This window comes from Panthera pardus, unplaced genomic scaffold (genome assembly GCF_024362965.1).
Source record: "Panthera pardus isolate Hobbes unplaced genomic scaffold, ASM2436296v1 HiC_scaffold_12, whole genome shotgun sequence".
NCBI lineage: Eukaryota > Metazoa > Chordata > Mammalia > Carnivora > Felidae > Panthera > Panthera pardus.
In genome coordinates this window covers 75,296,269-75,312,001 of record NW_026526677.1, presented here as the reverse complement: position 1 = coordinate 75,312,001, position 15,733 = coordinate 75,296,269, and the positions used below count along the sequence as shown (strand labels likewise).

The window sequence follows — 15,733 nt, the reverse complement described above, 5'->3', positions numbered from 1 at the left end:
ACTGGACATTGCTGCTCTAGTCCCATAATGACACATTGACAAATAAAAAAAGGTCAAATTTTTTGGCACAGATATTAGAAAAATGCAGGACAATTTCTTTTTGTCCTTAACCTCCAATAGGAAATGCTGCACATTTTTAAAATGTGAGTGTAGTACAGCCTAGTAAATAATTCTATGCAACGGAATTAGTATGTATACTGACACATTTCAAAGTTGTGGAAAGACAAGTGAGAAAAAAATTCAGATGCATCTGGCATTAAAATATGCTGTAAACTAAACAGAATTTTATATACAATAAGTGACAATAATTCAAATTGAAATGGTTGCCTTTTTAAATTCATGTGCAAGATGTGGAGCATTGTCATATGACAGTTTTGCAAAAAGAGAAGAGAAACTTCATTCTAAATATATGCACTGGTTAAGTGATTAGTTACCTCTAATTATTCCCATTTGGTAAAATATAAATTTTGCAAAACAAGTTTAAGGCCCATCTGTTTAGTTAGAACTTTGCCGAATGGTCTGAGAGAAGCAGTGATTTTTAAACCTTCAAATCAGCTACCAAATAGTAATAAATTGATCTCTTATTTAGTGTTGCTTTAAAGAGAATGAAACACAGGTCAAATTTGGAAATAAAACAGGGAAAAAGCTAAATAAAAGCATTATTTTCAGCATTTTTTTCCCAAATGCATCAAAAATAAGTAGTGTTTTTTTGGGAGTAGAAATCTTATGTTAGCTATCTTGAAGTTTTTGAAACAAACTACTTCTCAAAGATCTTTTCATTAAAGCTGTAACATATTTTTTGTGTAAAAAATATTCCAGAATAATTCGGTTAGTTTTTTTTTTATGTTTTATGGGTTTTTTATGTTTATGTTTTTTATGTTTTCTGTACGCATATACAAGACATATTATATATTACAAAACAACTTGATTACTTAAATACAATTTGATACATTTTAATACATTCTTGTTTGTTCTCATTTCATTATTTATTTATTTAAATTTTATTTTTTCCCCTATATATATTTTTTATTTTTATTTTTTTAATTTACATCCAAATTAGTTAGCAAATAGTGCGACAATAATTTCAGGAGTAGATTCCTTAAAGCCTCTTACCCATTAAGCCCATCCCCTCTCCTACAACCCCGCCAGTAACCCTCTGTTTGTTCTCCATATTTAAGTCTCATGTTTTGTCCCCCTCCCTGTTTTTATATTATTTTTGCTTCCCTTCCCTTATGTTCATCTGTTCTGTGCCTTAAAAGTCCTCATATGAGTGAAGTCATATATTTGTCTTTCTCTGATTAATTTCGCTTAATGTAATACCCTCTAGTTCCATCCACGTAGTTGCAAATGGCAAGATTTCATTCTTTTTGATTGCCAAGTAGTTTTTTTTTTAATAAATGTGGTTCTTGTATAAAATATAAAATGGAGATTATTAGTTTAAATTTAATAATGATCCTAGATCCAAGGATAATTAAATCTTTTTTTTTTTTTTTTTGTGAACAAAAATCTGTAAAAATAATTTTGGCAAATTCTCTCATAGCAGTTGGTAAATAAATAAATATCATATTAAAATAAAAGAATGAATCCCATGTACAATGTGGCAGGATGGGGGAATGAGGAGTTTCCCCAGGACTAAAAAAATAATCCCTGGGAGTTTAAGTGGCAGATCAGAAGTGGAAGTCTGCCCAGACAGTGACCTCCAAAGTATATCTTAGCATGAGAAAGGAACAAAGTGGGACTACAATGGGCCAGCTGACTTGCGAGAATTGGTAGAAAAGGCTGAATGCTTGTAGGTGGTAGATAAAACCATAGAATGTGTCAAGTAACTGGGATATCCATGAATAAGAAATATACTTTTAGTAAAGAAATTGGTAATGACCAATTTATGAATGCTGGATAACCTTAGTGATGCAGAAGAGCAAAAGAGAAAGAAAGAAAGAAAGAAAGAAAGAAAGAAAGAAAGAAAGAAAGAAAGAAAGAAAGAAAGAAAGACAAGATTGTTGGGTTAAGAAGAAAATTAATTCTTGGAAAAATCAGCAATCCCATCTGCCAATGTGGAGGTTACCTAAAAAACAAAACAAAACAAAACAAAACAAAACAAAACAAAACAAAACTCCAGGCTACTCTTTGGTAAATGATTATGGTAAAGTGAACAGTGATAGATCACAGGGAGGGCCTCCATGCCTCTTATTGGAGTAATTAGATTGTTGAAACCTCACTAATTTCCGGGGTCTCCAACCCAGGATTCCTGCAAGTCAAAGGGGCACAGGGTCAGAGAGAGTAGTGGGGACACAGGGTGGCGTGAGGCTAAAGGGCCATGAGTGTTAGTTAGGCATAGAGGTCTGTAAGTGAGCGCTGTTATACTGTACTGGTAATGCATTATTATTATACTGCGGCAGAACCAAAGTTCATTCTGGTGGGGTAGGGTATTTAAGGGATTACTGAATTTACTCATCAAGTGAGAATTACTTAGTAAGAGGAAATATGAATTGAAGTTACACATGTGATAGAAAATTATGTAATCCATACACCTGTTGACTCATCATTTATACAACTCGTGGGCAAGATCAATTGAGAAATAAATAGTCACCTGGCACTGTCTTTGGTACATTTTCAGTTCTTGCAAAAGCTTCTGATTTTCATCCTGTAACTTATTCCTGCTTAATGCTATTTCACTCACAGCTGATTTTAGTTTTTCAATAATGAACTCATCTCTTTCACTGGCTTCACAACTGTGATCCGGTTCGCACATCAACTGAGGAACTTCTGAGCCGCCGTCTTCTATGCACTGTTTTTTACCATTTAGTTGAGTTTGGTAACTTTGTGCCTGTTTCTGAGAAAGCGAAGACTGTGTCGATTAAATGGAGAATATCATATTTAAGCTTACATGAATAAAATTCAAGAATGATAGAAAATATTTAGGAAAAATCTTTAAATATGTTTATAATGAGGTTTCACTCTTTGTAATTCGTCTTGGGTTTTTTCTAAAACTTCAGTTTTGGATGACAGAAAGAGAAAATACATTTGTATAACCTCAGAGTCAAGATGCAGAGTAGGGTAGGAAGCCTGGGGTAGGGAAGTCTTATTACGCAAGAAAGAATATTTACAAGAGGAAAATTGTGGATGTTACACAGTACTTGAAAGTATCTATATGATGAAAAATAAAATAAACAAACAAAAGCAGTTGGATTGTAGGAAAAAGCAGTCAACACAAGTAACAAGCGTTAATAACTCTTAAGGTACAGACACTTCTATACATCGATATGAAAAAGAGAAATAACACAAAAGGAAAATTGGCAAAGTTTGTAAATAGGCAATATGCAGAAAAGGAAATGAAAAAGGCTCAGAAGGATATGAAGAGGTGCTCAACCTTGTAAGTAGTCAGAGAAATGCAAAACAAATCAAGCCAATACTACTATCAGTCTGAGTTGGGAAAAAATAAAAAGACTGATAACATTCCATGTTGGTGAAAGTATGGGTACTCCCATAGACTGCTCATGAATTGTACATTACTATAATCTTTTGGGAGGTAATGTGCTAGTATTCATTTAAAAATCTGAATGAACATAATACCCTGTGGCTCAAGAATAATTTCTAGGATTTTTAATCTAACAAAAGAAAAGTACTAGCATTTAAAGATGTCTATCAGAGGATATTTGTTATAGTATTATAATGGCAAAAAACTAGAAACAACCTGAATGTTCATCAGTAAGGAGATGATTGAAAGAATTATGGTATATCTACTATATACTATGATATATATATGGTAATGTAAACCATATACTATCAAATATTATGCAGAACTAAGTAATGACTTGAGAGAGTATCCATACGGAAAGATAATTATTATTAAATAAAACCACAAAATTTTAAAAAGGAAAAATATATAATTTCTCCCAAATCCACATTTTACGTGTTTGTACAAACAAAAGAAAAAGTATGGAAAGAAAAACACCTACTAAGTGTTTGTATTAAACGGAGAAGAACGGGGTGGAAGATGAAGCTATTAATTTTACATTATTTTGTATTGTTAAACTCAGAGAACATAATAAACATATACTTCAAGTAACTTAAAGAATGAAAAATAAGAAACAAAACCCAAATCAAACAAAAACCATAATTTCTCACTGGCTTTGATAAAAAAATTCCAAATTCCTTAGATGAGACTTTAAGGCTTATTATAACCTGCATCCAACTCACCAGCCTTACCATCTCCTACCTTCCCCACCTTCCATACAGACTCCCAACCAGTTGGCTCATTTTCTATACCCAGAATTTGCCTTTTGCTCTCTTGCTTCGGTGATTTTGCTGTTATTTCCACCACCCCAAACATATTCTCAAAATACTGTACATCTTCTTCAAGGTCCAGCCCCAGTCTAACCCCTGCTGTAGGATATTTGCTCACTATCTCAGCCCCACTATCCCCCTTTCTCCTCTGAACGCTAAAAGGGTTTCCCATTCACTTGCTATAAATTATCTGTAAATATGTATGTGTGTTCTACCTCTAAGCTGTAAGATTCTTGAGGTCAGAGACCAAGCAATCTCAGACTTTCTAAGCGACTTGCCCATAGACATGCAAAAACAGATGTTATTTAATGACATGATGACAATGGACACTTTAAAAAGTACCATCCTTTGAGACACGTGGACTAAATTCACCATTAAAAATGTTCATGCACTTGTGACTTTACCCAGTATTAGACCTGTTCTGGTTATTTTCCTGTGGTGAGCATTTCTCTCTGTAGTAAGATTATGAAGATAGCAATAGTTAACCTCTAATTTTTTTCTAAGTTAGAGGATAGTATTAGATAATGTACCTGAAATTGATTACACTTCTCAGATAATAATTTTTGTTGAGCATCTAAAGAAACCAGATGAGTCTGATACAGTATCTCTTGCTTGTCCCATTCTCTTGATTTTGCTCTAAATTCCTTTTAAAAAAGTGGAGGTACAAACATAAATTGAGGAGAATTATTCATTTAAAAGCACAATGAGTAAGGCTTCTTTCATTTGTACATTTTCATTCTAAAAAACTATACCCATTCTTTTTCCCCATTAGGAAAACAAAGAAACAAAAAAGTATTAAATCACTCATCTTGGATTTATCACTAGACATAGTTTCTAATTCTTGTCACCAAACCTGTATCCTCGGTTTTGGTTGTTTGTTTGTTTTTATGGGGTGGGGCTTAGACTGATTTAGTGACTTTGTCAAAATGTGGGCAAGGTTTACTTACACTGTTCTTACCTTTCAGATATACTAATATTTAGCATTATCCACCCAACAACCTCAATCTTGAAAATAAGTATTTCCCAGCATGCTTTAAGAGGAGGCAGGAGCATTAATCTTAGTTCTTTACAAGTTCTACAACAGGTAGAAATGAGCTCAAGAATAAGGCCAAATAAGCTAGAAATATGTGTCACAGACATATCAGCACGTGCTCATAACAGTCCTGGCTTTCTTGATCTTCTAGATGTATTGGTTTCAAGACTAGCAAGCCGACACAATATATCCAGTAGTTATGGGACTACAGAGAGACCTAGAGAGCTTTATGAGGATTTTTGTAGAGATTGGAGGTGTCCTACCAGGTTCCAGAGGGTCTGTAGAACTTGCCTAAACCTCCAGAGTAAGTTCTCCATGCTGAAAAAATTTTTCTGGGTCTTCAAGGTTGCGAGTAAGTCAAGATCATTAAAATTAAGAATTTCTAGGGGAAGCTACATTATTATATATGTGTTTTTAATCCTTTACTAAATACTGGAAGATGGAACTAACATTTCTTTTAGTGATTATTATATGTCAGGGACTCTACAAACCTTCACTTGTAAGATGACTTTAACTTTTTAGTATGAAAATTTTCATACTTGCATAAAAGTAGAGATTAAAAAAAAACTCCCATGTACCCTTCACCCAGTTTGACTACCATCAACCTGACCATCTTTATTTTGCCTCTCTCTCTCCACACTTTTTTGTTGAGTAGTTTAAGCCAACTTCCAGACCTCATGTATTTTCACCCCTAAATGCTTCAGTGTGCATTTAAATATACATACACACACACACACATATACATATGTGTGTGTGTGTGTGTGTGTGTGTGTGTGTGTGTATGTGTATATGAACATAATACCCTGTGGCTCAAGAATAATTTCTAGGATTTTTAATCTAACAAAAGAAAAGTACTAGCATTTAAAGATGTCTATCAGAGGATATTTGTTATAGTATTATAATAGCAAAAAACTAGAAACAACCTGAATGTTCATCAGTAAGGAGATGATTGAAAGAATTATGGTATATCTACTATATACTATGATATATATATGGTAATGTAACTCCCATGTACCCTGAGAAACACACACACACACACATACATATACATATATATGTGTGTGTGTGTATATGTATGTGTGTGTGTGTGTGTGTGTGTGTGTGTGTGTGTGTTTCTCCCATAACCATAATGTCACCTATAAGGTATTTTTAACCCTATTTATTGGTGAAAAAAATGAAATCCCTGTGAGGCTAACAACTTGCCTAAAGGTCACAGGGCAAATAAATGCCAGTGCCAACTGAGCTAACCTGAGGAAGACATGAAACTAGCTTGACACAACATGCTCATTTCTTCAAGTTTTTGCTCAAGTAGTATATTCATGGAACGTGAATGTTCACAGTTTAACACAAAGGATATGGCTTTGGGAATCAATCAGTCAAGAAGTCAAGAAGTGTTTTAAACTGTCATATTCTTCCACAACAACATGCTCTTTCTCTTACTAGACCAGTGAATAATATTTGTCCCAAAGGAAAAACATGCTTGGATGTAGACTAAAACTGGAACAGCCCATCTCTTACATATTAATTTTTCATACGGCTCCAAGTAAAAACAGGTACATGAAATGTTTCCATAATTACACAGGTTAAACTACCTACAGAGTGTGCTTAAAAACTTTTATGTAAGTACAAACATATCAGGTCATATTTTGCTACTAATTTCATCTACAAATTCATGAAATATATTTTATGTAAAAATGTAGTTCCCTAAATGTAAAAGTGTTCACACAAAGTACTTCATATTAATTTCAGGCCTTTTTTTTTTGTATGAACAATTTATATGAATGTGGTTCTCCCATAAAATCCCATAAAAAGTCAACCAGAAGGCTAACCAGTGACTTGATCTCTGCATTTTTAGGGAAAGCATATGTACTACAGGGCACATCTTTGGGCATCTTCTATGAAACCAGGATCTTTCTGAAGACAGTCTGGTCACACCACCGTCAGCATGTGGTTACACATGGCGCAACTTCCTGTAGAGTCAATTTTACATCATGATGGTAGTAATTTTGTATTTAAAAAAAAACCCGGTACATTATTCAGCAGAATGTAAAATCTACAGGAATTTGAAAGCTAAAACGCAAGCCTTCCAGCAAAGTTGTTGCAATAGGCTGGTTTTAGGGCTGTGATTTTAGATTTTTTTTTCTTTTAAAGACATTTTGAAGGGAAAGTTTGAGAAGGATTGTTAATTGCAGAATAAAATGATGCAAATGAAACAGGACAATGATAATTAGACAAAGAGGAAGGAGGTAAGAAGCATTAGACCAGGGAAAGGGGCAAAGCTGGGCTCAAATATGGGGAGCAAGAGAAAGGAACAGATCAAAGATTCTTGGGTATTCACCTGGGTGACTGGGGGGGTACCAACCATTATCTACCAGTGAAGTGGAAGAAAGGGAGATCATTGGCTGGAGATCAGGGTGGTGGTGCTGGGGTTTAGGGCTTGAGAATCAACGAAGAAACAGAGTGGGCTAACTTGATAAGGGTCAACTTGAGGCCAATTAACACACAATAATGGAGGAGCACTAGGAACTAGGCTAAGGTTAGAAAATAGAAATTTATGGTAGAACCTGTCTGTTACATGACGTCTAGCAGAAACCCTCAAGAGCATTAGGGAAGAAAAACAGCTGGTTTGTTTTTTTCCAAAGTTGGGAAGTTAAGGGGATAAAAATAAGTGCATTCATGACACAGTAAGCCATTTTAGGGACGGAGGGCTATTTTGGAGTGGCGCCACCTCTTTTAAGAAAAATACCCCTGAAACTTCCAGCACTGTTCTGAAACCTGTTATGAGGCTTCATTGGGATTTAAGTACCTAATAGTTAAATAGCCATTAAAAGATTTATTAGCTATTCCATTTAACTGACCCCAGGGATGTCCTTCAATTTCACTCAACATCTGCAGTTTCTTTGAACTCTTTTTTTTTTTTTTGGCTCTCCAAAAATGCTGATCTGTATAAAAGATGCATAAATCAAAGTGATGTTTTAATTCGCTAAGTGCCTAGAGGGAAGGTGCGCTAAGAAAATATATTCAACGAGAAGCTGATTTGTAATGGTGTTTGTTACCACGGCCGTACATGCCATTGTGTACACCAGAGACAAACAGCCCACAACAACAGCAATCAATCCTTCCGATGCGTGAGGAAACTAAGGAAATACATACAGCTCACCTCTAATTTCTGGTTCAGATTGCTCAGTTCTAAGGGCATTTCTTCTCTGGGGTGCAGTAATTCTTTTCTCCGAACTTTACTTTGTTTCATCTGGTGTAGTCTCAGTTTCTCAAAGCTATTCGTCAGTTTGGAAAACTGTATATAAGAGAAAATGTTCACGTTTTACCATTACTGGTGCTTCTAACTTGATTTCACCGGAGTTCTTTCTTGGGCACGTCTTTGAAAATTTAAGTCATGATTAGAAAATGCGGTAATGCTTGAATGTTCTGATTAGTGAAGACAGAACCAGTTATTAAAACTAATTATTGAAACTGAACACAATTCAGTTTTCATGTAAATCTGGGACCTGATGAACTGCACAGTTAAATGATTCACTTCATAAATGTTTTATTTAGTTCTGTTTTAATTTGTGTAGCAAAGCTCACAAATTTTAAAAACCAAGTTTTTTCTTTTACTTAGTGCCATCTTGTGTTGACAATTTTAATTTCAGTAGCCCCATGTATAAGATAACAAGTGTATACTTTATTAAAGAAAATTGAATACTTAATTTAAAAGATACAAACAACACAAACTACTTATCGATGACAGTTTATATAAATTTAAGTATCAAATTGATATCATCTTTTTTGTACCAATAAGGAAGAAAAACTTAGACTCTGCACTATTTTTTCTGTTTCTTGTTATACCTTCAAATAATAGATTAAAAGCAGCATGGTCCATAAAGTGAAGAAATTTCTATATAACTGTTTATAAGGGTTTTTTGGTATTGTTTTAAATTTTGAAACAATTCAAGATTCACAGGAAGTTGCAAAGATTTTGAAGAGAGGTTCTGGGTTCTTCCAATATCGACATCTTGTTGAACTATGGTACAATAGTAAATCCAGGAAACTGACATTGGTACAATATATGTGTATAGTTTTAAGCCATCTTATCACACGGGTAGATTTGTGTGCCCACAACTTTGATCGAGATACAGAACCATTCCATCAGCACAAAGACCTTCCTGCCTTTTTAGTGACGCTCGTCTTCCCACTCTTAACCCTTTGGCAAGCACTAATTTGTTTCTATCTCTAGAATTTTGTCATTTGAGAATGTTCTAAAATGGAATCAAACAGTATATGACATTTTGAGATTGGCTTTTTTCAGTCAGCATAATGCCTTGGAGACACACGTGTGTATCAATAGTTCATGCCTTTTTATTGCTCAGTGTTATTCCATGCTATGGATGGAACTAGCATTTGCTTGACCATTTACATATTGAGACATTTTGGATGTTTCCAGTTGTGGGATGTCACAAATAAAGCTAGGAACAATTGTGTCTACTTTATCTGATATTAATATAGTCACATTTGCTTTCTTTTTCTTTCTCACATAATTTTTTAAATTGAGATATCATGCACCTACCATAAAGTTCACGCTTTAAAATATAAAATTAATTGGTTTTTAGTATATGTACAAAGTTGTACAACCATCATATTACTAATGTGAGGGTATTTTTTATTACCTCAAAAAGAAACCCCATAATATTAGAATGATTACACATTTCCTCCTGTCCCCAGTCCCTGGAAACTACTAACCTACTTTCTGTTTCTTTATATTTGCCTATTCTGATCATTGCATATTAATGGAATCACACGTTATGTGGCCTTTTGTGCCTGGCTTCTTTCCCTTAGCATAATGCTTTCAAGGTTCATCAAGGTTGTAACATGGACCAATACTTCATTTATTTTATGGCTGAATAGTATTCCATTGCATGGATATGCCACATTTCACTTATCCATTCATCTACTGAAGGACATTTAGGTTCTTTCTACTTTTTGTATATTACAAAGAATGCTGCTGTGAACATTTGGGTACAAGTTTTTGTGTGGATATATATATTTATTTCTCTTGGGTATACAACCAGGAGTAGAACTGCTGGATCATATGGAAACTCTGGGTTTAACTTTTTAAGGCACTGCCAAACTGTTTTTCCAAAGTGTGCCATTTTCCGTTACGACTGGCAATGTATGGGGTTCTAATTTCTCCATATCCTTGCTGACACTTGTTATTGTCCCTCTTTTTGATTATAGCTATTCTCGTCAGTGCAAATAGGTATCTCATGAGTTGATCTGCGTTTCCTTAATGACTCATGATATTGAGCATTTTTTCATGTGATTATTGGCACTTGTATACCTTCTTTGGAAAGATGTCTATTCATCAATAGACATATCTTTGCCCATTTTAAAATCATGTCATTTACTTTTTATTATTGACTAGTTGGAGTTATTTTTTAGTTCTGGATACTAGTCCCTTATCAGATATATGATTTGTAAATATTTTCTTCCACTTTGTGAGTCATCTTTTCACTTTCTTGAAGGCATCCTTTGAAGGACAAAGGTTTTTTTAATTTTGGTGAAGTCAAATTCATCTAACTTTTCTTGTACTCTTGGTGCCAAATCTAAGAAACCATTGCCTAATCCAAAGTCATGAAGATCTACTCCTATTTTTTTAAGAGTTTTATAGATTTAGTTTTTACATTTAGGTCTTTGATCCATTTTGAGCTAATTTTTGTCTATATCTAGGTCTTACTTGGTTCTTTTACATGTAGGTATTCAGTTGTCCCTTTACTGTTTGTTGAAGAGACTATTCTTTCTCCACTGAATTATCTTGGCACTGTTTCTGCTTTCTTTTGATTAATATTTGCATGGTATTTTTTTCTACCATTTTACTTTCAACTGACCTATATAGGTATATCTGAAGTCAGTTTCTGGAGCAGGACATATAGTTGGGTTATGCTTTCTTAATTTACTCTGTCAGTCTCCATCTTCTGACTGATGTATTTAGGCAATTTCCATTTGATGTAATTATGATCTATCAGAGCTTAAGCCTTACTTTTTTGTTGTTGGTGGGGTTTTTTTTTCTTCTGTTTTCCAGTTTTTTGGTTTCTCTATTTTAGCCTTTCTGTCTTCTTCAGGGTTATCTGAGAATTATTTAGAATTCCATTTTGGTTTATCTATAGTGTTTTTGAACGCATCTGTTGAATAGTTTTCTCAGTTGTTGCTCTAGGTATTATATTTACATAACTCACTACAGTCTACTGGCATCAACATTTTACCAGCCCAAATGAAATGCAGAAGTCTTACTTTTCTTTATGTCCCTTTGACCTGACCCATTTAGAGCATTATTCTCTTAAGTATTTCCTCAACATACATTAAGAACCACCTTAGACACTGTTATAATTTTGGCTTTAGCTGCCAAACAATTTAGAAAACTCAAGAGAAGAAAAGTAGTATGTTTACCCATTTCTTAATTCTTCCCATTGGTTTTTCTTCTTTCCTAATGTCTCAAGATGCTTTCCTCATCATTTCCTTACTGCTAAATGAACTTTCTTTCGCCATTCTTTGGAGGTACGTTTACTGTGACAAATTCTCATAGCTGTCCTTCATTCAAGAAGGACTTGATTTTCCTTTCATTCCTAAGGATATTTTCTCTGGACATAGAATTCTGGGTTGACATTTATGTTGCTTCAGCAACTGAAAAATATTCCACCTTCCTCTGGCCTCCATGGTTTCTGATGAGAAGTCTGTTATCTGACTTGATTCGTCCCTGTAGGTAAGGTGTTATTTCTCTCTTGCTGCTTCCGAGATTTTTTTCTTTGTCTTTTAGTTTTCAGAACTTTGCCTATGATGTGTCTTGGTGTAGATTTCTTTGTGTTCATCCTGTTTGAGTTTCATCCAGATTCTTGAATCTGTAGGTTTACATATTTTGCCAAGTTTTCAGCCATTACTTCTTTGAATACTTTTTCAATCCTGCCCTCTTCTTCTGGGACTCTGATGGCACAAATTTCCAATCTTTTGTTATAGTACTACATGTCCCTAAGTTTCTTTTTTTTTTTTTTTAGTCTATTTTCTCTCTGTTTTTCAGATCCAGTAATTTCTATTCTGCTATCTTCAAGTGCACTGATTATTTCCTCCATCGTCTCCATTCTACTTTTGAGCCCATCCATAGAAATTTTTTAGTTTGGTTATTGTATTTTTCAGAGACAAAATTTCTAACTGGTTATTCTTTACAGTTTTTCTTTGCTAAAACTTTCATTTGTTTCAAGTATGTTTGTAATTGGCCTCTGAGGAACTTTTATAATGGCTTCTTTAAAATCCTTGTCAGATAATTCTAACATCTGTATTAACTCAGTGTTGGCTTCTCTTGGTTGTCTTTTTTCATTCAAATTGAGATCTTTCTGGTTCTAGGTGTGATGAGTGATTTTTTTTATTGAAACTTGGACATTTTGGGTATTGTGTTATGAGACACTAGATTTTCTTTAGGGACTGTATTTCAGCCATCCTTTTCTGACGGCATTCTGGCAGGGAAAGTGGGACACTGCCTCGTCACTGCCTTGGGTGGTGGGAGTCTAGATCTTGGCCTCAGCTGGTAACCTGAGGGAGGCATTCCTTACCACTGCTGAGGGGGAGTGGGAGTTGAGAATCCCCACTAGTTTTCACTGTACCACCCTGACTAGAGGGGCACAGGTGCCTTGTTACTGCTTCTCACATGGCCTTCACTGAAACTGTAGTGAGGGTGAGCGGCCTCATTACCACTGAGAGGCAGTGAATATCCTGACTCCTAATTAGGCTTTCCTTGATATCCCCAGGGGGGAGTTCCTTATCACCATCAAATGGGCATACTAGTCCAGACTCTCCACATGGCCTCCACTAACACCATGGGTTGGGGAGGGCCTTGTTAACACCTACTGGTGACAAAAGTCCTGGCTCTCCACTCAAGTCTTCTCTAACATCACCCAGGCTGGGGAGCCGGGGATACCTCCTTAAAGGCTGGTGAGGGTAGAATCTAAGGCTGTCTACTCAGTCTGTGCTAGTGGGGTGGTTTGGAGCTGAAGTCTTTTTCTGTGGTGTTGGGCTGGAGTAGAGCAGTTATTATCTAAAAGTATGTAATCTTGGTAGGCTGCCTTTCCCAGGTCTTTTGGCTGTAGAGAGCAGACATTCCTTGGGATTCTTTTTATCTGTTTGTGCCCCTTGTAGTGTCTGGGTTGTCAGCGTCTCTGTCACCCAGACTGGGATACAAGGGGCAAAAAGAAACCCCAGGGAACTCACCACTATGTTGCTCTTTGGGTACCGATGTCCTAGTTGGCCTGCCTCTTTTCTCCACTTCTCAGAATCTTATGTGATTTTATAAATAATGTCCAGACTTTCTAGTTTTATTTAGCAGGGTCTAAAAGAATCAACTCCACCTTTCCAGAAGTGAAAATCTCAAATATATACACAATTTAATCACAGTTTCATTATGGTTAGAAGGAAAAGAAAATAACCTCTTTTTAAAAGGAAGCAATTTCTATGAGAAAGTTTTGGCAGAGTTGACTTATTCAAGGAACAGTGTGGTAAAGTATATCTTTAAAATATTTTAGTAACATGCAATTGTAAATAAACCAGGAATATCAAAGAAGAAATCAGAGTGAGCTAGCAGCAACCACATCATGTTTGCCACGAGATACCGTTTTCTGGTTAAAAAAATGACATATTACTAGCCATTATGCAAACCAATTTAAGTACATAGTACTTTCCTTTTTCTCTCTTTTTCCCTTCCCTCTTTCCTTCTCTCTTGCTCTTCTTCCCTAATGCTCTTCTTAACTTTCTTTTAACATGAGAAGAAAAGCGAAGCATTAAACTGCAGTGGAGCAGATGGCTGCTCTCTCAACAACAATGTAGTGTTTCCAAAGTGTATTCTCTGAGACACCTGTTTTCGGTGTTTACACTGTAAGACTGTACTATAGTAAAGTAGGTTTTAGCTTGAAAAATAAAAAGCGTTCCATGGTCAAATATGTTTTGAAAAATGATGGATGAAAAAGTCTAAATGGGTTTGTTGAATATGCACTGTGAATGTCCAAGAGCAGAGAGGAAGTAAACAGCATTTCCTAAACTCTCATACTAGCATTCCACAGAACAAATTTTTGTGAAACCGCCATAGGGATATTTGTTGGTTAGCCAGCAGCCAAGTCATAAAATAAAACTGCAAAGCATCAAATAGCAAGGATTCATATGTTAAATGACTGCTCAGCACCTGTAAGCAAGTCTCGAAACTTTTTAATAACAGATGTGAAAAAACACAGACATTAAAGATTTGGTAAGCAGTGACTGAACCAACTAAATATAATTTAGAGATATCTTCACTTGTGTCTCAATTACTGTATTTTTTTCAAACTTATTTTAGATCGTGGACTCTCCGTTTATATTGAACTATAGTGATTTAATATATATATTGCTATTTTAAAGCTTTATCTTTATACAAAAAAGGTTGGTTGATTGCTTAGAGTCTTAGCTAGGAAAAGCCATTTAGTTTCATAATTCAAGCTACCATCTAGTGGCCGCTATGTAAATTGCAGGCAAAATATCTGGACTTTGGAGCTAGTCTAAGATTATACTGTACTTATTAAATGGCATCATATGTTTCATATTCCAGTCTTAATGGCTGATGACCTCCATAAGAAGCTGTGTAATAAAGAATTAACTACTTTAGGCTCATTTGATTATATTATCACTTATGAAATCTTTGCACTCCAAAAATTTCTTAATCAAACAGTATTTCCCACTGATTCATTTAAAGCAAGACATGGCATCTACCAGACCTGAGATGACAGGTGATTACTGCCCTATGTTTTCTGTGCTAAGGGAGAGAAGGCTTTTTGCTTGCCTTCACAGTGAGGTGATACAGGGATAAATAAGAAAGAAATTAGCATCCCAATGAAGAAGACCTATCATTTATGCAACAGTTCCACCACTAGCAAGTTATAAAGCCCAGTTTTATCCTTTCAATTATCTATTTCATAATAGCAAAATTATTCTTTTGTTCACATAGCTAATTATTATATCATAGAAAGGTATCAGTCTTGCACTATGCTAACAGTTAAAGGGATAAAGGGCTGAGAGTCCAATAAAAAAGGCAATCTAATAAAACAATGAAAGACAGGGTCAAACATATAACCTGTAGTTAAAATATAAGAATTATACTTGTATTAAAAATAGTCCATTTAAATAAAATTATTACAACTTATAAAAAAGTAACTAATATAATTTTATATGTTAAAACATATATCAAAATGTGTTAAATTATTATATGATATTAAATTACAATAGTTTTCCTTACTTGAGCTTTCAGGGTTTGTAGTTGTCCTTCGTAATTCTGAGTCATTGCTAAGTTACATTTTTCCAGACTGTCCAATTTCTGTCTAAGTAACCCCACCTGCATCAAGAATAACATTT

At 34.9% G+C, this 15,733-nt stretch overlaps 1 protein-coding gene across 6 annotated transcripts in view; it reads right to left on the bottom strand.

Annotated features, from left to right (window-relative positions):
- DEUP1 (deuterosome assembly protein 1) overlaps positions 1 to 15,733 on the bottom strand; it is an 82,303-nt gene that overhangs the window by 46,525 nt on the left and 20,045 nt on the right. For 5 of the 6 annotated variants that reach the window (XM_019450076.2, XM_053900192.1, XM_053900194.1 and 2 more), the window contains exons 4-7: positions 15,618 to 15,713; positions 8,481 to 8,615; positions 4,818 to 4,931; positions 2,591 to 2,833 (exon numbers count right to left, since the gene is read on the bottom strand). In XM_019450076.2, coding sequence (XP_019305621.2) covers positions 2,591 to 2,833; positions 4,818 to 4,931; positions 8,481 to 8,615; positions 15,618 to 15,713 — 588 coding nt within the window. The remainder of the gene's footprint in view (positions 1 to 2,590; positions 2,834 to 4,817; positions 4,932 to 8,480; positions 8,616 to 15,617; positions 15,714 to 15,733) is intronic. The other variant, XM_053900193.1, reaches the window with a different exon arrangement.